Genomic DNA, 21787 nt, shown 5'->3' with positions numbered 1-21787 from the left:
ATGCATTTTTTGAAGTCTAGTTGCTAGCTTTGTAAAAGGAAATTAAATAGTCACTTTTAAGTATAATTAGTCTGCTAAAAAAAAATAAAAAAGGAGATAGTAGAGCCACCCAGAGGGAGATGACAAGATAAACTGGTGAGCAGAGCTCTTAAGGCAAAGTGCTTGAATATGTTTTAACAAACTATTCAAATTCTGAATATTGTCTGTTTTTCTTCCATAGTTGTCCATGAATATGAAATTATTTTCTACATATTTGTACGTCCTCTGAAGTAACTCACACGTGACATCAATCCATTCATAGTCTTCAGGAAGCTACAGCCTGAACTCACTAAGTTGATTTAAAAACCTGTACTCCAAGTGTATGACTGGTCTGGTCCCTGCGTTTCCTGTAGTACATTTTGTGAATGGATAATTGAAACCATCTAAGCTACAGGCCAGAAAGAAACCCAGCAGTGCTCATCTCTCACTGAAATCATCCTTCAGCACAGAACCAGTCTTGTCATATTTTCGTGTCAGTCACTTCAAAATGTGCCACATAAGAACTAAAAATGTGTACATTTTTACAACTGTAGAATATATAGATTAGCAATAGTTATTTTAGAAGGTTGATGCAGTAGCACAGGCTGGTAATTTCTTTTCTGTACTGAGTTATAAATACGGTAACTAATTGTGCTACATTTTAAGGGAGTTTGCAAGAAATTCTCCTGAATTTTTACTAGCAGTGGTTATCAAACCTCAAAGATAAGTGGGTAGAAATGAGCTTGTGCAGTGTCAGAAACGCCAAACTGAACATTTTTTAAAGTATGCAAATGTTTGCTTCAGTGTCTGCATTTATCTAAGTATTTTGACACAATGAAAAAACATTAACTTGAGAAACACATTACATAAAACCACAGTAATCACTGAGATCTCGTAATGTTTTTATGACCTTCCAAAATCAAGTTGATATAAACTTTGTTAAGCTGGTGGTGGTGATGTAGTTTGTTGTGTAAACAGCTTGAGAGATTTGGATGAAAAGCATTAACCTTGGCATTTGAGGATTTGGGGTTTTTTTTAAAGAAAAGCCATAAAAAAATGTACACACAAAGTCATATCTTCGCTTTTTGTTGGTCGGCTTCATCTCACCTTCCTTCAGGCATCTGTAATGTCTGAATTCAAGCTGTTTATCTGAAACTCCCTTTACAGAATCACAGAATCACCAAAGTTGGGAGAGACCTTCAAGCTCATCCAGTCCCACCCTCACCCAGCACCACCACAATCACCCCTAATCCATGTCCCCAAGGGACACACCCAGACACCTCGGGAACACTCCCAGACACAAGGACTCCACCACCTCCCTGGGACACTTATTCCAAGGCCTGGACATTCTTGCAGGGAAAACAAAATTTCTGATCTCTAATCTGACCCTACCCTGGTGCAGTTTGAGGCCATTTCCTCTCCTCCTTTCCCTCGGGACATGGCAGCAGAGCCTGACCCCCCCTCCCTGCCCCCTCCTGTCAGGGAGTTGGGGAGAGCAATGAGGTCCCCCCTGAGCCTCCTCTTCTCCAGATAAACCCCCCCCAGCTCCCTCAGCTGCTCCTCACAGGACATGTTCTCCAGACACTTAACCTGCTCTGTTGCCCTTCTCTGGACATTCTCCAGCCCCTCAACATCCTTTTTTTGAAGTGAGGGAGTTTCCTCCTCCAGTGTGAGGGAACCACACGTCATTAAAGGCAAAAATAATCTCTTAAATTTTGCTGAAAATGAACCAGAAGAAACCATTGCTGCAGAGCACAGCCCTGATTCCCTCCAAAGACGCTCTGGAAGTGGTGTTTCCCTGGGAGAGGGGGCACCTGCAGAGGTGGGGAGGCCTTTGGGAGGTGGCCCCGGAGGAGAAGCGGAGCTGTCCAGCACCACCAGCTTGGAGCACCCAGCTCTGCTCGGGGCACTGCAGCTGCTCTGCCTGGCCCAAGGGGACACACACACACGTGGGGAGAAAGCCCTACCTTTCCCATCCCACCAGCAGGCATTTGCCTGCTCCACAGCTGCAGCCAGAGTGGCTTTTGAAGCCTCCTTGTTCGCAGGGGCCGAGCACCGAGCGTGTCTGACATCATCCACAAATGTTAAACACAAGTGGAGCAGGGTCGACGGAAGTTCCCCTTTGAAAGATGCTTTTTGAAGCACTGCAGCCTTCAAAGCTGGGTTACATCCCCTGCCCTGTGATACACGGCCTTTGTTTTGCATAAGTGTTTGTTTTAATGAGGCAGCTCATCAAAATCAAAAACATATGATGCACCCTAGGCAAGAGAAAGGCAATAACTGTACAGATTTTTGAAGGGGGCTAGTCATACCACAGGCTACCATTATAACAGAAAAAACAACAAGAATTTTAATATAGCTGTCTGGCCAAATATATTAATTTAAATGGAATGGCTTTTTCTGATATTATAGCTGTGAGGCACAATGTTCTACTGGCAAGCATCTTCAAAACCTTTTTTAGAAGATTTGCTTCAAATTATTTCTGTGCACCAGATCTTGATGGTATGTGCATTTGGGAGTCTAACCAAAGGGGGGAAAAGAAAAAAAGCTTTTGATTAAATCAATGACCTTTCCTGGAGGTTGAATGGAATGGAGATTGTAATACAAAAAGCTACGTCCTCCAAACAGTGTTTTCTTCAGAATATTTACTCTAAGCTCTACTCCATTAACTTTACCCTAACTTTTTCACCATGTCTGTATCCAGCACAGAAATATATTTTCCCATTAGTAAATCCTTCAAAATAAATTTTAGTCATTTTCATGATTATTTCCCAAAATGGCTTGCTAACCACCAGTTTCAGTTCTTTGCCAGAGAATCCTGTTTATTCCTACAAACTTGGTCCTTGTTGTGCTCATGCTTTGCTGTGCTGCTTCAAAACCTGGTAATACTTGTTTCCCTCAGCTAATTGCATCTCTTCCCACTTGGCAAACTAGAGACATTTTCCTGCTTGCTTGGAGAAGAAAAGTGTGATCATTTCTTAAAAATTATTTTCTGAGTTGATTTTGCTCGATAAAAAATAGCATCAGCTTATCCTGGCAAATATCTTCGCACTTTGTCCTTGAAACAAAAAAACTTGTTCCATGAAACAAAGCTTTGGGAACCCAGTGAAGCTGAGAACAACATGTAACATCCTTCCCAGTTGATGTTAATGGAAGTGGAGTTCCACAAGGAGGCCAACAGCTTGTATGATATTAGGTTGCCTGTTATTAGATTAGACTTGCTATAAAGCCATCACAAAATTTCACCAAAAGGCACAGGGTCAACAACAGGTCCTGTGCAGAGATGGTGGAGGACAAGCATTGGTTTTGTGCTCACCTGGGTGGCTTCATTTTCACTTGGGTGTGGGGCAACCCACAGCCCTGACACAGTTTGAAGTGGTCTCTGAGGGTTTGTTCTCATGCTGTCTGGGCTGATTCTTTATGCCCAACTTGCCTTCTACAGCAAAAGAAATCTTAAATAACCCTTTTAGGCTTGTGCCTGTTTGGTGCACCATAAATCACCACAGAATCATAGATGGATTGGGTTGGAAGGGACCTTAGAGATCATCTCATTCCAACCCCCTGCCACGGGCAGGGACACCTTCCACTAGCCCAGGTTGCTCCAAGCCCCATCCAACCTGGCCTTGGACACTTCCAGGGATCCAGGGGCAACCACAGCTTCTCTGGGCAACCTGGGTCAGGGCCTCCCCACCCACACAGGGAAGGATTCCTTCCTAATATCTAATCTAACCCTCCCTCAGCATAAGGCCATTCCATAATGAGTAATTCCCTCGTGACTAATAAGTAATGTCTGTTTTCATATCCAGACATACTTTTGTGAAGTCGTCCACTCACCTGAATGCTTCCCCGAGTTTCCAGCTCTGCCACTGGTCACCAGATCTGGAGTGGTTGTAGTCTGGCAAACCTGTTTTTCTTCTGCCTTGGATGCACTTGAGTACTTCATTTGAAGTTCTGAGAGTGCTGGAGGGCTCAGTGCTCTGGTCTGGGTCACAAGGTGATGATGAGTCACAGGTTGGACTCGATAATCTCGGAGGTCTTTTCCAACCTAAATGGTTCTGTGACTCTGTACAAACCTGTGCCAGGTTTGAGCATTTTCCAGAAAAATGCTCTGATTTACAGGCCTGATTTTTATGAAACAGAGATATATTTTTCTATCATCCATGCCTCCAGCTGTAACTCCCAGGGCCAGACCTGGAGAGGTGCTAGTGCCCCAGGATTTCAGAGGCACTGGGCTCAGCACAGCTTGGGACTCAGCCTGCAGTGTGACAGCCCTTTTGTCTCTGTTCAGAGGTGAAAGGGGCAATAAGGAACAGCTGATTGATGGATGTGATCAGATCTGTCCCCCAAATCACCCGCTGGCAGCACAGGGTGCTTCTGCTCTGCTGCTCTGTTAACACTACATGCAGGGGTGATATTTGTGATCCTGGCTAGGAGACCTCTTTTCTTCTAGTCCTGCTCACTTAGGTTTTCTTCCTATTTTTCTGGAAGCTTTCTCAATAATCACTGACATTTCATTAACTCCCCATATAAGGTTTTTGGGTTTTCCACTCCTTTCTGCAGTCACCAGTAGCAACATGCATTTCTACCTCCTGATCTGGGATAAAGGAAGTAGCCAAAGTATGTGCTTAACTTTGAGGCTAAGCTTAAAATTCCCCAGTTTTCGTGGGGTTTAGGCATCTGCTTAAAGTGAAACCTAAAATTTCACGTCCTTCCTGAGTGAGGATGTTCTCCTGAGTCAGACCCTGCATGTGCTACCCCAGAATAGACCCTGGCTGTCCCTCGGGTATGTGAGACACACCGGATGCTTTCAGAAGTGGTTCATCTGATGAAAGAATTCATCTCGGAGTCAAAAAGAAACCACAAGTTTCCTTCACTTTTCAGTCTGCTGCTTTGATATCATTGGTCAGCAGTTCTCCTCAAAAACCATCCCCCAGCGAAGCCCTGCTCCACAACAGTCTGCTTTACACAGCCTAATTTACCCACTGCCTAAAGACGTTTGTCACCCCCCTGCATTCTTTGCATTTCCTTCCCTGTATACTCTGAATATTTGGGGAAGGATATTCCTTCCGTGTCTTGCCCAGGGAATCACCACGTAATGAATGAGACTGAAGCCCAAAAGAGCATGAATTTATCTGTATAATTTCCATAAGACACTTTAATGCATGAGGTCTGTTTTAATCTATAGGTGTTCCAGCTTAAAAATGGTTGAATAACTTAAAATAACTAAACTAAAAAAACAAACAAACAAAGAAACAAATAAAACAACTCTAGGAAAAAAAGGCACCCCACACAATAAAAAAATTAGCCTGAGGGAGAAAATCCTTCCAGTGAAACTTCACCCACAGCAGCTGAATATTTTGTTAAGAGCCAGACATGCTAAAATCATCACTGTAATTAAAGAGTCAACTGTTTCAATTACTTTTGTATGTAACATAACATAAATGGCCATGTATGAATCTGGATATTCACAGTGCAGAAGATTCTGTTGCTTGGTAGAGGAAGCTTGAAAAAGCCATGTGTGTTTTCCAACCTTACTTGAACTAACACACATCATTTTATTTGTTATCCACCACAGTTTTGCTTTAAAGGAAAGTTTCTGGAATGACAGCTCAGTAACGTCAGAATTGCTGTAACTTTTGCATTTTTTTTTTTTTATTATTTTTCTATTAGAAGCTCAAGCCAGAAAAATATCCCCCTTCTTGGCAGTTGATTAGAGCCATTGACTCTAATTTTTGACACTGCAATTATATGGTTCTGTGTCAAATAATGCATCCCAAATTCTTTCCTCATGGAGGGAGCTGTGTGGCTGGCAGTGTCTCGATGGGCTTGCTTGGATCATACTTGTGATATTGGCAGATGCACAGCTTTGGTTCTGCACGTGCTTGGCTCGAGCAAAGCCTACACAAACAGAGCTTGGAGAGAAGTGCATTCCTTTAGAACTTTATTCCTGTGTGTTGTTCGTATTCCAAGGGCAAACAAAGCTCCCCCGACCCCCAGATCTGGGGCTGCCGCTCTGCAGGACCCGGGATAAGTTTAGGATTGAAGCTCCTGGTCCAGGAAAGCATCTGAACAAGTGTTGTATATTGCAGTTCAGGTGCTTGTAATTCCTTCTGTCCTGCTTCCCACAGGACAACTGAGGAGCAAGTGAGAGGCTGAGCTGGGGACTGAACGCTGCTGGTAAAGGATGAGGTGATCCGAGTGCTGGGCTACTGTGGAGAAAGGAGGGGGGTTCCCTCCTTGAAAACTCTGAGAATCCTGCTTTTTTTCTTCCTTTGCTTTCATGGCAAGTGCCCTGAAAACCAAGGGTTGAAACCACTTAAAAAATATCAGTTCAAGGGAACATCTGATGTTTTTCAAAGCCTGTCTCTTTTTGTGTAGGCCAAAACTGCGCAGCAAGTTTGTCCTGAGCTAACAAATGTCTTCAGCTGTCCCCAGACCACATTCTTTGGCAAATAACTGCATTGCCCATAAATAAATAGGGTTTCACTGCATTGTGATGGAAATGGTGCATATGGGAAGAGGCCTTTGACAGAACTGCAGCTTGGCCTTGGAGGGGAACAAGCCCTGTGTTTGAGTGCTGGGGTGTTAAACCACCTGGGCATCTTAAATACCTGTGGCTGGTTGGAGAAGTAGCCTGAATAACTCCTTAGGAAGTACTGGCACTGTTAGTAATATTAGCAGCTGAGGGCTGGAAGGTTGATCCATCTATACAGGACTGTTTTTCAAATGGCAATTTTCTGTATTCTTGGTAAGACCATTATCTTGTCTGAAAGAAGTCTGTTGAAGACTGTTTGCCACATCAGACAGTAAAGTCCATGTTTTCTGAAAATACCTGCATATTTTCCATCTGGTTTAGGTCTCCTAAAACTCTGAGTGTCTGATGACACTGGTGAATCTCACAGCTGACTGACCTGCATTGGACATATAAACTGGTGGCCTCAAGCGTTTGCACCTATGGTATCTGAGGGAACAATTACAGGCTTAGTTACAGCTGCAGTGAAACATCTCACAAAAAGGAAAAAAAAATTAGAAAAATAAAGTCCCAAACCTGCGAAACCACATCCATAAATTTGTTCCTTATATTTTACGTAGCCTTCACTGAACTTGGTGAGAACGTTGGGTTCAGTTGTGTAAAGATAAACCCGTATAAAACTCTTTGCAGGACTGAAGTTCACGTCTGTGGTGCTATTTTCAAAGGCAAAATGAGATCATTAAAAAGAAATCGAGTAGTTACAGTTGCTAAGTGACAACAACTCAGGTACCAGTAGTGTCCTATATTGAAATAAAGAACTGAAAAATTAAGAAATATTAACACTTGAAGAAAACATAAATCTTGGTTACTTTAAGGAGAATTTGTCAGGTTTTCCTTTCCTGTTCCGTTTTCCTTTTCCTTTTCTTTTTAATGCCAGATCATTAAAAAAAAATTACAGTGCCATGAGTAACATTTTTGGTGCCTTCTCATCATAACTGATTTGCCATTTACAAGCCAGAATGGTTCAGGTTGGAAGGGATCTTAAAGATGACCTCGTTCCAACTCTTTGCCATGGGCAGGGACACCTTCCACTAGCCCAGGTTGCTCCAAGCCCCGTCCAACCTGGCCTTGGACACTTCCAGGGATCCAGGGGCAGCCACAGCTTCTCTGGGCAACCTGGGCCAGGGCCTCACCACCCTCACAGGGAAGAATTTTTTCCTAATATCCAATCTGATTCTATTCTCTGTCACTTTGAAGCCATTCCCCTTTGTCCTATCACTCCAGCCCTTGGAAATAGTCTCTCTCCATCTTTCTTGTAGCTCCTTCAGGTCCTGGAAGGCCACAGTCAGGTCACCCCAAAGCTTCTCTCCTCCAGACTGAACAATCCCAATTCTCTCAGCCTTTCCTCATTGCCTTGGTTTTTAAATTAGAACTGTGATGTTGGTTACAATTTATGGGTGAAAAGAGGATCACCCCTCCACCGAGGCAGCCATTCAGTGTGGGGACAGATCTGACTGGAGGGACAGTTTGGGACTGGCTTAACTCAAGGAGATCCTACCCATATTTCACAGGAAAACAGAGCTTCACAGTGGAGGGGTTGACAGCTCAAAGTTCATCAGCCTTCTATGAGGACGAGGGAAGTGAGAGAAAGAGGTTGTGTGCTCGCCAAGGGAAGGGCAGGAGGAGCATTTTGTCCTGCACCAGGTGCATTTTACCTTGCATTTGGCCACAGCTGCTCACACAGGAACCCTCAGGGACCCAGAGTTCTTGCACAGAGTCTGTGAGTGGCAGGAGTGAGACCAGGAGTCCTTGGCAGTGGGAAGGAAGGATTAGGAGGCAGCGAGGCCAAGGAAACCAAACTGCCTCCATGCCACTGCTCCTTTTGGGGAAATGCAGCGGCACTTTGGGTAAAAATGTTTTAACCAGGAGCCTCCTGACCATTCTGCACTGTGGAACATTCTGAGCTAATTCCAGAAGGGTTAAGATCAAATCATTCAAAGTCAGATCCAGCCCAACAGACGAAGGGATAATTTAAGCATCCATCTTTCAGCTGATGCAGTTGAAAACAGAGAAGAAGCAGCAGACACAACATGCACTTGGAGTGCCATGGGCTGGAAGAGTTTGGCATCTTCTAGGGCCTGGCCCAAAACACAGATCCTTTTAGAATAAGTGCCTCATTCTGTGGGAATAATGCTGCACACAACATTTCACTCCTGTCCTACTGGATCCCGGCTAATTGTGAGTGGTTGTTGGGAAAGTCACAGGCCACCAAGGTAATTCAACACACATGTTTTAGCAAGTTTTTCACACATGTCTGGCAAGCCTTTCACAGTAGGAGAAGGCTTTAGGGATTCTTTCCCGGGCCTTAAATCATGCATTAAATCCTATCAATTATTGGTTCCCTCCCTGTTTCCACTGCTGCTCATTTTTTGTTATTGGACAGGACTTTTTGTGCCTTGTAACATGATCTGCTTAGAGCCCTTTGAAACTCAGAATTTCCAGTTTGCACAGAACACTACAAAGTGTTTCAGATAGGGGTAAAAAGATTGTGATGATCATGACAAATCCCAGCTCTGTAAAAAGTCTGAGTTAGAATTAACTTGGCAATTAATTATATTCAGTGCCTTTTTCCCCCCTGAATGATAAGCATTTTATGCCTACAGTTTTTTATCCATTAAAGTAAATGAGAACTCCTTTGCTCTTTCTTGCCAGTGTATTTATTCCCCAAGAGAAAATATTTTGGTTTATCGTTGCCAAGTCCTTTGATTTCACTGTAGTACTTTTAAGATAATAATCTCATTTTCTTGTATGCTGTTGGAAATGTCTTTCTCTCAGATGTACTGAGCTTTAGAAATGTGATCATATGGAAATCAGATCAGGTAGGACTTTAACAACGTGGCATTTCTGGTCTGTTGGAAATACCTGGTATTTGACATCAAGCCTTAGAGATCCAAGGTGATGAATATTTTTAATTTAAATTTATAAGTATTATAAAACCATATAACTAGTTGACAGTGACTTTTTTTTTTTCTCACAAGGCATGTGGTATTACAGGGTCTTAGAGAGAGCCAGAAATATCAGACAGTTACAGATATGTGGGAATCTTATCCCTTTTGGACCACACAGCTTAGCCTTGGGAGTATTCCTAGAAGATGTAACATCACACTTCCCAAGTGCTTAATTTCAAATGATTCTTTGAATCTTATTGCAAAATATTTTTTTTAATTATTGCTTGTTTGATGGTTTCAGTATTTAAAAGGATGAGATAAATGTGTTCTTCTGTCCTAGATAGAAAAAGGAAAGGAAAATGAAAGAAAAACAAGTTGCCAGTGCAGTGGAAGTAGTTGATTTTTGCCATTCCATATGCAGCAAACATTTAGTTTTTGGAAGCACTGATGGGAATGGCATCTCCTGCAACCTGAATTTTGCCTTCACCATTTTGCCCTGAGAAGACTGTGGAAGAGTCCAATCAGTGCATTGCTCCATGAACTCCCACCCCGTTGCTTTTCTACCTGTGCCCTGTCACCCCAAGCCCAGGGTGGCACCAGGGCAATGATTTCACTTAAAAAATAATATAATGTGCAATTCCTGGCGGTGTTTGAGACAAAGTAAGTGGAACAAAGTGGTTTTTTGGCATGTCTGTTGTTTCCTCTCTGAAGAATTCACCTCTGGGGGAGCTGCCTAAATGGAAAGAGGCTGATTGATGGTGGGGGAAGAAGACTGATGGGGAATCCATTTTTTTTGCTGTTGTTCAAATACTGAACTACATCTGAGTTCATAATTAGCATAAAGGTGTTTAACAGTGCTGAGGGTTTCTTTTTGTGTCTGTCTGTCTGTCTGCTGGGGTGGGGGTAGGGTTCTTCCTCAGTGTGTGCCTGTGCCTCAAGGTGGTCAAAGGGTGGCAGATTTCAGTTATTAAGAATGATCTGGATTAGCCCTGGTCTTTCTGGGTCACTAAGTTTCAAACATAGACATTTCACATCTGTTTCTTGTTCACAGCCACTAACAAAGAAGTACAATGTCGAGAGAGCCCCGATTTGAGATATGTGTCTGGTCCTTTAAGGAGTTCAGCTGGTCACTCTGAGAGAGGAAAACAAAAAGCACAGCTCTACCTCCTATTCAAATTTACAGATTAGGCAAAAGCCCAGAGGTGAAAGGTCAAATAAAACAGTTTAAAGCATTTTCTCTAGACTTCCTGGTCGTGGAGGGGGAAAAAAAAAAAAAAAAAAGAGTGTTCAGTGCTCCAAAGCAAGCTATAAAAGCCAGGAGAGTGTGAGAGACACTTTAATAGGTTCCATTCTTGATGAAAATCCTGAAACAGCCTCACTAATACGATGTGGAAATCCAATATGCCAGATATACTTGCTGTGTGCAGTGGCTATCAGTCTAGGGGTGGAAGGACTGTGAAGGACAGTGGCCAATAACCACTTCAGACTATTGTGCAGTTCAGTTAAAATTATCAAAAACACTTGGAAGAAAGCGAGGAAAAAACGTTGGCCTTTGCCCTCACAGTTGCTTCTTTTTTTCCTTGCAGGGAAGTTGCTTTTTTGAGGCATTTTGGGGTTTGTTTGTGTGTGTGTGTGTCATGTGTTATCATTGTCACTTGACCAGTTTTAAATTAGTATTAAACATAAACCAAAAAGCTTTTGTATTCATACTTTGAGCTGAATTGATAACTTTGATTATCAACCCGTATTATCAAACACCCCTTTGGGATTTGGTGTTGACATTTCAGAGATGGGAAAATTAAGGAAGAATGAAAGGCAGGTTTAGGTGAGATTCAGCTCCTATAAGCAGAGTTATCCAGAAGCTGGGTGTCTCGGGGTATGGTACAGGCTCACTTTGTAGGTGATGGAGAGAAAGAACTACTTTAAAGGTGCAATTCATCTCACCACTTTCAAATAGGGTTGTAAGTGAGACTGAATGAAGTGATGAAGATATTTTTATTGGGAACTGCAGAGGTCTTGGAAAACCAGAGTAGTTCTGACACCTACATTTAAAACCACTGAAGTCTGATGCAGTGAATTCCCCTTGAGCAGAGAGTGATTCAGTTCCTTATCTGCAAATGAGTGTCAGCACTTCCCTGTTCCAAAGTACTACTGAAAATAATTCCAGTGTCAATCTAATACTGACTGTGACAATTCAATTTACTTAGACAGAACTCCTGTTTCATTTCCCATTTCTGTGGTATTTGTTTCATGGAGAGTCTACAGGCGGTCTCCAAAGATGATTAGAACAGAAAAAATGGGCAAACAGGTGTAGCCACCAAAAATATTATGGCTGATAGGAGCTTAAATAGCTTGAGTCATAGATAAGAGTTGGTAAATGAAGTACTTTGATTTTCACTTTGAAAACTTCCAAGACTTCTTTTCTGTAAAGCTTTGGCTGTAGGAAAACAACCTGTTCTTGACTGCTGTTGTCCCATGGAGTAATGTAAAAATAATAAATAAATAAATAAAAAGGTGTCCCCAAACCAGGCTCTCTCCCAGCTTTTCAGCTTTGAGAGGGAATTCATTGCTGTGAGAGGAAGGAGGGTGGGGATGGGGGAAAATACGGGAAGGGACTAACTGGGCAGTGAGAGGGGTGATGAAGGGAAGCAAAGACAGGAGAACAGGAAGGCGTTAAGTCATAACCAGCCCTGAGTGCAAAAATAATGGGAGGGGTGCCACTGAAGCAGGAAGAAGTGTCTTTCATTTGCTTCTGTTAAAGTATTCTTTTTGATAAAAGGATTAATTGCTGACTTGGGAAAGAGCCTCGTGCTGGAGGGAGCAGCGCATCCCGGCCAGCTCCGTTCGAGGGGCAGGGAGCACCCTCTAGTGACCGCTGGGCTGGGCTGCCCACAGGGCATTCCCGGCCCTCGGCACCCTCCGGGAATGTGGAAGGGTTCAGGACATCTCCCTCCTCCCTCCTCCCTCCTCTGTGGTGCAAGGCCTGGCAGTGCGGGAAATGACGGGCACAAAAGCTTGGAAGCAGCGCTGGAGGGAAGGATGCTGTGAGCTGTGCTGCCCCCGTGGCCAGGCAGCGATAATTAGTGTTAATTACGTGGCCAGGCAGTGATGATTAGTGTTAATTACGGGGCTTTACATGGGCTGCAGGCTGCCACTTGGATTTTGGGCGAAGCAAATGCCCCACTCTTCTCATAGTGCTTCCTCCCAGAGCTGACCTCCACCTTTCCGGCCATGGATTAATGGGAATGAGCCCACCCCAGAACTGAACCCCATTTTTCCCAGCATGGATTTTGTCCTGTCCCCTCAGACCTGGTGCTGAATCAAAGCTGTAGAAGGAAGGGGTCCCTTCAGCAGCCCCAAAGGCACAACATTCCAGAGGGCAGGGGACCAGAATCCATCATCCCTGAGCTGCTGATACCATAGCCCCTTAGAGCAGGTTGTGAAACTCAGTTCTTTTCCTGAGCACCTCTGCTTGTTCCCCTGGTGAAATCCTAGTTGTGAGAGCCTTCTTTGTGGAGAGGGCAGAATTTCCCTGATATTTTCATCAGAGCCGTGGGAAAACTGGGAATTAAAGGGAGACTGTCCTACTGAAGGGCTTGGTAAGAGCGTACTTGACCCTCACACACCAAACTGGTACTTGGAGCTACATTTAATCAAAATCCTACATTTTTTTAGAGGATTGAGACCTTTGCAAATGTGTCTTCACATACTCTGAAGTAGCAATAATTTGCCTGGATTTCTTAAAATCTGCTTCCAAAAGCTGCAGTGCAGATTCTTTTATTCTGCCTGCTCAAGTTTTTGGATTTTTAGCCTGGTTCTACCTAGAGGACAACCTCCTTTTTACCTGGAATGCTGGTAAGAGGAACAAGAACTCACTTTTTTTCTCTGTTTTCTTTTATACCCAAATCTGCAGACACTCTGTGTGTGAATAGTAAGCATGACACACAAAGTGAATCTGTCTCCAGTTTTCCCAATTATTTTCCTGGAGGAATTTGTACAGTTGAAGGGATGAAGGTCACATTATTAACATAGCAGAGTGTGCCTCTGTTCTTTTGATCAGCCCAGTCTTAGAGCAGAGTTCTTGTTTTACCTCCCAGACAGCAAGATGGATTATAAATCTGTTTACATAGGGAATATTGCAATGTACTTCCTACATCCCTACACTCCAGTGGATACGAGATGAAAAAATCCAAGGACAGGATTGTTTTTTAGAGTTACTAGTGGTGTTTCAAATAGCATGAAGAATAATCTTTCTGGAAGTATTTTATAGAATCATAGAATGGTTTGGGTTGGAAGGGACCTTAAAGATCGCCCAGTGCCACCCCCTGCCATGGGCAGAGACAACTTCCACTAGCCCAGGTTGCTCCAAGCCCCGTCCAACCTGGCCTTGGACACTTCCAGGGATCCAGGGGCAGCCACAGCTTCTCTGGGCAACCTTGGCCAGGGCTTCCCCACCCTCACAGGGAAGAATTTCTTCCCAATATCCCATCTAACCCTACCCTCCTTCAGCTTAAGGAGAGAGAAAATGAGAGGGGAGCATGGGGTGACTTGTGTGGATTTTTAGTACTTTTTTGGTGCTTTTATTCCACTTGTTGACCAAGTTCTCCACACTCACACAGCCTTATTTCAGACAATAACATGTAGTTGCCTAACATAACAAAACCATTTTTTCTTTCTACTTAAAAAAAAAAAAAAATCAGAACGGAGAAAAATATTAGGAGTGCTTGGACTATTTTTCTTTTGCAACTGGATGATGGTGATTTGATAACCCAATATTTTCCTTCCCTTACAATACCAAGGCTCTGCTTGCAATTGGATCAACACAAGCATAAGCACTCAGAAATCTGCCTGTGGGTATTAGTTTGAAAGTCAAATAAACTTCATTGAATTCTTTGGCACAGAACCTGTGCCAGTTTGAAATGGCAAAATCCTCACCGGGCTGAGGGCTCTGTAGAACTTATATAATAATAATAGAGCTCAGCAGTGCCTTATGCTTCCAAAATCCCTGTATAAACCAAGAGGAGCTTTGTCTATATGGAGGTGGGGTGGAAAGGAATCATTACTAAAACCTGCTTGTGAATGAATTTGTTAGATCCTCGCCACTGGAGAGCTGGAACTGATGCTTGCAGCCTCTCAGTATATTTAAGTAAAATAAAATCAAAAAACCCCAAAATATCATGGGCTTAACTGGGGTGGAAGTCACCCAACTGAAACATTATACAAGGCTTTGAAATGTCAAGAAAAAGGTTCTAATCTTTTGGCTGTCTTGCTCATTGTTTGGAGATGAAAAGGGAGGAAATCAACATCCCCATGAAACACAATTACTGTAAATTGCTTTCTTTTAGTACTGTTGGTAACTGAAAATAGGAAAGTTACCAGGAGTTACCTGCTCTACAGGAGCACCATAATTCCATAAGTGTAGGCTCCAAGAAGACATTCAGCAAGTGCAACACTGGGTTTCCATATGAACCAACTAATGGAGAATATAAAATGTTGGATGGCAGTACTGGCTCTGGATTGCTCTGAAACCAAATCTCCTTGAAGTGAATATAAAATTGAATATAAAATCAAGCTGATCTTGAGCAGGGAGTTGATCCTGTGGCACCTCAGGGTCAAGAGCAGGGAGGGGAAAAGCAGAGTGTCTGCTCTCCCATTCCCACTCTCTCTGTTAGGATCTGGAGGCTTGCTCAGCCCCTTTGGAGGGGTGGTGGGTCCCCAAGGATTGTGAGGCAGCTGGAGATGAGTTGGGACAGAGGCTCAGCTGGGTGTCACTGCCAAACTTGGAACAGGGTCTGCCCTGGGGCAGCTCTGCCAGATCCCAGCTGTAGTGATCCTGTGTCCCAAAGGTTGGACTCAGTGATCTGGGAGGTGTTTTCCAGCCACGCCGATTTTAAGATTGTGTGTGTCACTCCGTTGCATCCAGGGATTTCCAGCTCTGCACCTGGAAACAAGGATTTCCTAGGATCTGATGGGTGGCAGAGCCATTCCCATGAGCAGGGGAGGGTGGGTGAGCCTTTCTTTCCTCTGCCCTGCCCTGGGGGGACATGGAGCAGCACCTGCAGGAGAAATTCCTGAGGGCCAAACAGGCAGCACTTCATGTCCTCTCTGTGTGTCTGGAAAAGTGCATTTCACCTTCCTTCGGGTCAGGAGAGGAGGGGAAAAGTGAACTGGGATTTACTGCTGTCTTTGTGTGGAAAAAATGCACGTTGGATGCCAACAGACATCAGCAGCTACACAACAACGCTCTGATTTCCCTTTTGTTTTTCCTAAGGAGCAGGAGGAGAAGGCGTCGGGAGAGGGAGAGCTCATCTGCTCCCACTAAATAATGCTGCACCAAGCCATCGTTATTCCTTGTTCTTTTTATCATACCAGAATCCCTGGTCAGAGGGCAGGACCTTTTCAGCTGGAATGATCTACCCAGTGCTTCCAACTGTCCGTGGTTGGACGTTGTTAGAGGGAGCAGTGAGAAGTTGTAAACCTGTTAGAGTAGGACCGTCTTTTTAAAATTATAAGGTTTTTAAAAAAAATACTATATTCTGATGTGGTTTCATTTTTCATTCCATTTTTAAGGATTCTATTTTCAAGCTTTTCTCTTCTAGCTGAAAGTTCAGAATCTCCTGACACCAGGGATTATGTCTTCTATGAAAACACAAAATGCTGTGAGACTCCTAAGGGCGAAAGGGTTGTGCCAGCTCTGGATCCTGAGTGGTTCTTTACTTGTGGGATTTTACACTGGCTGATATGATGGAAGCCCTTTGCCTTTCTTACTTATTTTTCCTTTTAAGCTCAGCACTCCTGAGCAAAGGCCTGGGACAGGGACGGTGTTTTGTTTGCACAGCTGGGAGTTCTGAGGTACCCTGTGACTGCCAAGTGCTACGAAAGGACAAATAAAAATATAACACCGAATAAAAAATGACTATCACACTCTAACCAGGAAGGGAATTGCCAGTGAAACCATCTCCTTCTCATGCATGGAGAGGGCTATGAAATAAGGGAAGAACATGGGATATTTAAGACTCTTTATGGCATTTGCTTTTTGTCTTTTTGTGACTTCCTTTCCTCAGTAAGAAAGACACGTCAAAAAGAACTGATTGTCTCCAATCTACTCCATTCTTCTCTAAGGAAAAAAAGAAAAAAAGTGCTCAATCAGACAGGCCAGAGAGTGTCAATAGCTCAGGAATCCAGGAATGAGGCTGATGGACAAATATAGATGTGGTGTAAGCAGGGCTAGACTTCATTAACATATTTGGAGTTACACCCCTTATACCCAGCCTGGCTTTGGCCCTGAACCAACAATTCCCCAGTGAACAGCCTGCATCAAACTACTGCTGAATTTGGCCCATTTCATCTGACATCTGCATCCTGCCTCAAAGTGGCCTGTCACACTTACTGCACATCACATCACACCTGCCCAGGCAGCCACAGGCAATTGGCTTTTTTGTTTTTTAAAAAAAAAAAAAAAAAAAAAAAAATTTAAAAAAAATTTAGTCACATATCATCAAGAAAAACAACATTGTTTTAGGACTCTTATCTCTTCACTCCCAAATATCCTGTTTCTTCGAGCTGTGGTGGCCAGGACCAATAGAAACCTCTTCCTGCCATTGGCTGACTTCATTTCCCAGAGTTAGCACAATCTCATCCGCTCTAAACAACCTCATCAAAACTTCTTTCTGGTCAGAGCGAAGCAATAATTATTATTAGCAAATAATTTAGCGATCAATAACCTTGATCACATTATGGCAAGCACTATTAAGGTAAGAAAGGGGCACCTTTTTTTTGTCGGCGTTTTTTGGTCACTTCTGCGTGTTCTTTGGTTTCCTTTTATCAACCTAGATAAGTTAGAATTGGGCAACACCCCCACTGCCACAATAGAGGACAACAAGATTTCCTTTGTACTGCCTAGTAAATTTCCTTTTTCCTACTCCAACCATCCGCAAGGCTTAAAAACTTCAAACTCGGACAAAAAAAAATTGGGTTTTTTTGAAATTCGCTCTTCGGTGCCGCGGGTCGCAAAAAATGCGAAGCCCTTTTTTAAAAAAGGGGAGCTTCTGAAATTCCTTGGAGGTATCACTGGGACAACTTGGATGTGTTTGTGGACTGCCAGGAGGGGAGAGGGTGTGCGCTGGAAGGAAAAAGCGGGTTCCCTAAGAGCGCTTTTGGATACTTTGAAATGTTTCTCTTGTGGATGGGGAGTCAAATTTGAGCGAGCGGGAAGGAGAGGCACCGGCTCTTGTTTCTCTCTCGTGCAGGTGTTAATTATGTGCTTTTCTAGAAACCCTGATCCTTTTACTGGGGACTTTTCTGAATGTTATTTTGGTGGTGGTGGGAAGATCTCCTGGGTGTGTTCTTTTTTTGCTTTAATTTCTTTGGACAATAAAATTCTCTTCTTGGCGTTTAACTTGACTTCGGTGCATGGTTTGTTAATTTATCTTTTATTATTTTAAGACTGGCTTTGCTGAGTGTTTTGGGTTGTGCCACTTAGTTGAATAAATCTATATGTGTATCTGTCTAGTTTTTGCTTCTCTCTGTGTTGCAGTTACTGCCATAGCAATAGCTGTGATTAATTGCAGAATAAAACCGTAATTTCGTGATAGTGAAACTAATTTTACATAAAGAGCATGTTCGGGGAGGACTCTGCGGTGTTGTGTTATCAGATTCGGGGTCAAGGTATTATCAGATTTGGGATCAAGGTATTTGTTTTCTTGGTGGTATTGTCTGTTTCTGCACTTTTCTGATTATGCCAGAGATTCAACAGGAGATATGGAATAGCCTGGCTGTCGGCTCAGGGGAGCTGCACTTGGATTTCTCAGTAGCTTCTGCCTCGCTGTTTATGTTTTAGAGATCATTTGATGCTTTTTTTTGTTATGGTTTTTGAGATCTGAAAGTCTTGCCCGAAGTCAAATGTGATTAAAAAGTCTAATGAACCTCTTCTTTCTGTGATCACTGATGTTTTCATGGGGCTATCAATAGAGACAGAGGTCTGGATCTCCTCTGCATTGCTGAGCATCTGTTAAATGCTAAGTAGCTCCTGAAACTAAATTCCCTGTGGTTCCTGAGGTTCAGGGAGCTGAGTTTTGGCTAAAAGAATGGCTCTGTGTTGAGGTGGTAGCGCTGCATTTTTTGTGCCTATTAATCAGAATAAACTATTGATGTTGATAGGAAATTCACTTTCAAATATAACGGCACCCTGAGTTTGAATGGTGTTTGCATTTTGAGGAGCTCTTGTTATTTATTTCTCTTAGTGTTTCGTATTAGGTGAATTGTAATTGGGTAAAAAAAATGGTAATAAGATAAAAGATTGTAAATAATACCTCATGGTTATTATTTTACCTTCACCTGACACTTAGGGAGATGAGAAGAGCCGTGTTTTATCCAGCCTGGGAATGCAGTGCAGTCAGAAAAGCCTCCTGAGTGGAAAAACGTGCACTTCTCTCTCCTCATCTGGAGTGTGAAACTTGCAGGGGGAAACACACCCCAAAAGGTTGAGAGTTTTGGTGTCCAGGGTGCTGGGAAGGCCTTACATGCTGAAGCAAGGATTTTATTTATGCAAGTGCAAAAACGTAAAATGACTGGGAAGAAATGGCAGGTGCTTTGTGCTCTAGATCCAGGAAATCTGCTCTGACATGACCCTAAGCCAGTCCAAAGAGATTCAATTCCTCTTCTGTAAGGAGTTCATAGAGAAGTCATTTAACTGAGAGGTTTCTGAAATAAGGAAATTCCAGCTGAAGGCCAAACAGGTGTTTGTTAACTTTTGCTAAACAGTTATATTTTTATCTCTCTCTCTATATATTCAATAATATAAATATATATAATTAATATAATATAATGGCTTGTGTTCCCTGCTGGCAAAGGGTATCCCAGCTATCCCAACACTGGGATACAAGGGGCTGTGGTCATGGAAGGTGGAGACCCTTGTCTGGGATCTCCGTGCTGGGAATTCACTCTCTTCTTTAGCGAAGCTGTGGAGTCCTTAAATGTCAAAATGAGGCTGTGAATGGTTATGGAATGATGTTTTTGTCCACAACTGGGTAGAAATTTCTGGGAATGCACACACATGAGCAAAAGTGGCCTTCCAGTAAGACTCTCTGATCCATCCTTTCCCTATCCTAAACTTTCAGACAGACCCATGGGACACTTGTAATTCCTGAGGGATCAGTCTGGCTTCACTGGGGTTAATTGGTATCTGTGAAGACAAGCACTTGTGTGAGATATTTGGTGCTGGGTTTGACATCACGAGTGTGGTTTTCCCAGGAGATACATCTCTCCTTGTCCCCTGCCCTCCTTCTGCTGCCCCCTGTCCCTTCTCCGCCGTGAGGGGGAAAGTGCCACAGTGGAAGGTTTGTCCTAAAAAGGAGGAGGAGGAGGCAGAAATGCCTTTTTGCCAGGCTCTGACATGGATGGATAATATTAATCCTGATTTTCTCACTGTGAGGGCAGCTGTCCTTGCTCAGGCCAGGGATTTCTCCCCCTTTGACGGGGAGCGGGGCCGGCTCCGGAGTGAGAAACAGCAGAGAGGGGAACGGTGCAAAAAGGTTCCTCCACACCAAGGATTTTGGGTTTGGTACAGTCAGGGGGCTGATATTTCTGATCCCAATACCTGGTGCACGTGCAGTTGATCTCACTGTTACTTTTTTTTGGCATTTGAAGGGGAAAATGTGGGTTTTCAGGTTCAGAAAGTCTCTTAAGATCCAGGATTTCGGTGCTAAGGTGACATGTTTCCTTCTGGCACAAGCTGTGTGTGCAGAGCACTGAAACTAAAGACTCTCAAATCAATACAACTCTTAAGTGTCCCTGTTACTGTATGTGCAATTTTAGAACATATCAAATGCTTCTGAATTAGGCATCAGCCTTTTTTTTTTGGTGGTTTGGTTTTGGTTTTTTTTTTAATAGAGTGGAGCAAAAACTTATTTAAGCATTACCTTGGGATGAAGTAAAAATAGTTATCCTGAAGGTCAGTTTGGGTTTCTTTTTTCCCCATTATCCTATAGTGGAGGAAAGAACATTAAATAGAAAAGTGCAACTGGAATTCTATTTCCTTGCCATGTTCAAGCCTGGTTATATTTTTCTCCTTGGCTACTTACTAAAACTCTTTGTTGTAATTATTCTTATTAAAACTCTTCAGTAAGTGATCTTGACTTTTTAATGGTTTATCGATTATACTTGTGGATATTTCTTTTACTTTAATTTACACCTAATTCCGCTCATGTCCACCTTTTATTTTTGGTTTCTACTGTGCTGTTCCTGAATCTGCGATTTCTGGGAGAAAAAGTCTGTGTATTTGATAAAGGACAGGAGAATCTTTGTGGTTTCTGAGGCTTGAAAGGGTATGGACATGCTGATTAAAGCAGAATATAGGGGCAAGATTTATTTTCGAGGAATATTGTGCTGTGCTTCTCTCTTTGGTATTACTTTTCTCTCACTTTCTTTTAGAAAATCTAAGCACTCCCTCAAATATTTCTGAAGCCAAGGAAAGCTGGAGACAGTTAAGAAATAAATCTGTCCTTGGCGTATGGAAATGTTTAAGCCTTTGTTTAAAGGTTTGCATCTGCACTGAATCCAGCAGAGCTGATACAGTAATTTGTACATTTGTTCCTTGCATTAAAACAATTATAAAGGTTATTATCTTTTTTTCCCCCCCCTCGTCTCAATTAATGAGCCAATGGTATATTTAGTTTTAAGCCTGTAAATACTTCCCCTGACGTGGTACAACCCCCTTAAAGCAGGGAACACACCTGAGTGCTCAGGTGAATCAGAAGCAGGAACAGCAAGAGGGCTTTAAACCCCTTATCCTCATCCTGCCCTCCTTAATTCAGAGTTTCCACCAATTCCATGAAGATTTGGTTCCAATAAAGGCAGCAGAATCAGACCCATAATTATTGCCAGGTAAAACGGTATTTCTGACTCAGGTACAAATGTACAATTTCAAGGCAGAAATAGTCATATAGAAGCAGAAGAACATATTCTGGGGGATTTTTGTGCTGTTTTCTTTTGCTTTTAATCAGCAGCCATTTAACTCGATTTGGTTTGTGTCTTCATATGCCAAAATGAAGTGAAATATAAGGGTTTTGCTTTCTAGAATTAAGTCCCCAGGCAAGGAACAACAGCTGGAAAATGCATATATTTGACTGTCTGAGTTTGTTGCTTTGTTTGTTTTTCCTTAACAAGCACTATATTATCCCTTAACAAAACGTTTCTCAGCAAGTTCCCCGAGTTACAAAAGGCCTTTCAGAAATAATGTTAAAAGAAACAAGTGCTCTTGGAGAATGACTTGCTGAAAGACAAATACAGAAGTAGTTTTGCAAAATGCCAAAAGGGGTTATTTATTTTCAGAGGGCCAGCTTGTGATTCA

General features: G+C 42.8%; 1 protein-coding gene across 5 annotated transcripts in view; it reads left to right on the top strand.

Moving 5' to 3' along the window:
- Window positions 1-21787, top strand: part of ERG (ETS transcription factor ERG) — a 106801-nt gene that overhangs the window by 24133 nt on the left and 60881 nt on the right. For 2 of the 5 annotated variants that reach the window (XM_032678198.1, XM_032678195.1), the window contains exon 1: window positions 17075-17192. The exons of the other annotated variants lie outside the window; for them this stretch is intronic. In XM_032678198.1, coding sequence (XP_032534089.1) covers window positions 17175-17192 — 18 coding nt within the window. In that variant the 5' untranslated portion in view covers window positions 17075-17174. Of the gene's footprint in view, window positions 1-17074; window positions 17193-21787 lie in introns of those variants that run through there. 5 annotated transcript variants of the gene reach the window in all.

This window comes from Chiroxiphia lanceolata, chromosome 2, assembly GCF_009829145.1.
Source record: "Chiroxiphia lanceolata isolate bChiLan1 chromosome 2, bChiLan1.pri, whole genome shotgun sequence".
Classification (NCBI taxonomy): domain Eukaryota; kingdom Metazoa; phylum Chordata; class Aves; order Passeriformes; family Pipridae; genus Chiroxiphia; species Chiroxiphia lanceolata.
Note: the sequence above shows the minus strand (reverse complement) of the source record. Positions and strands in the feature narration are given on the sequence as shown.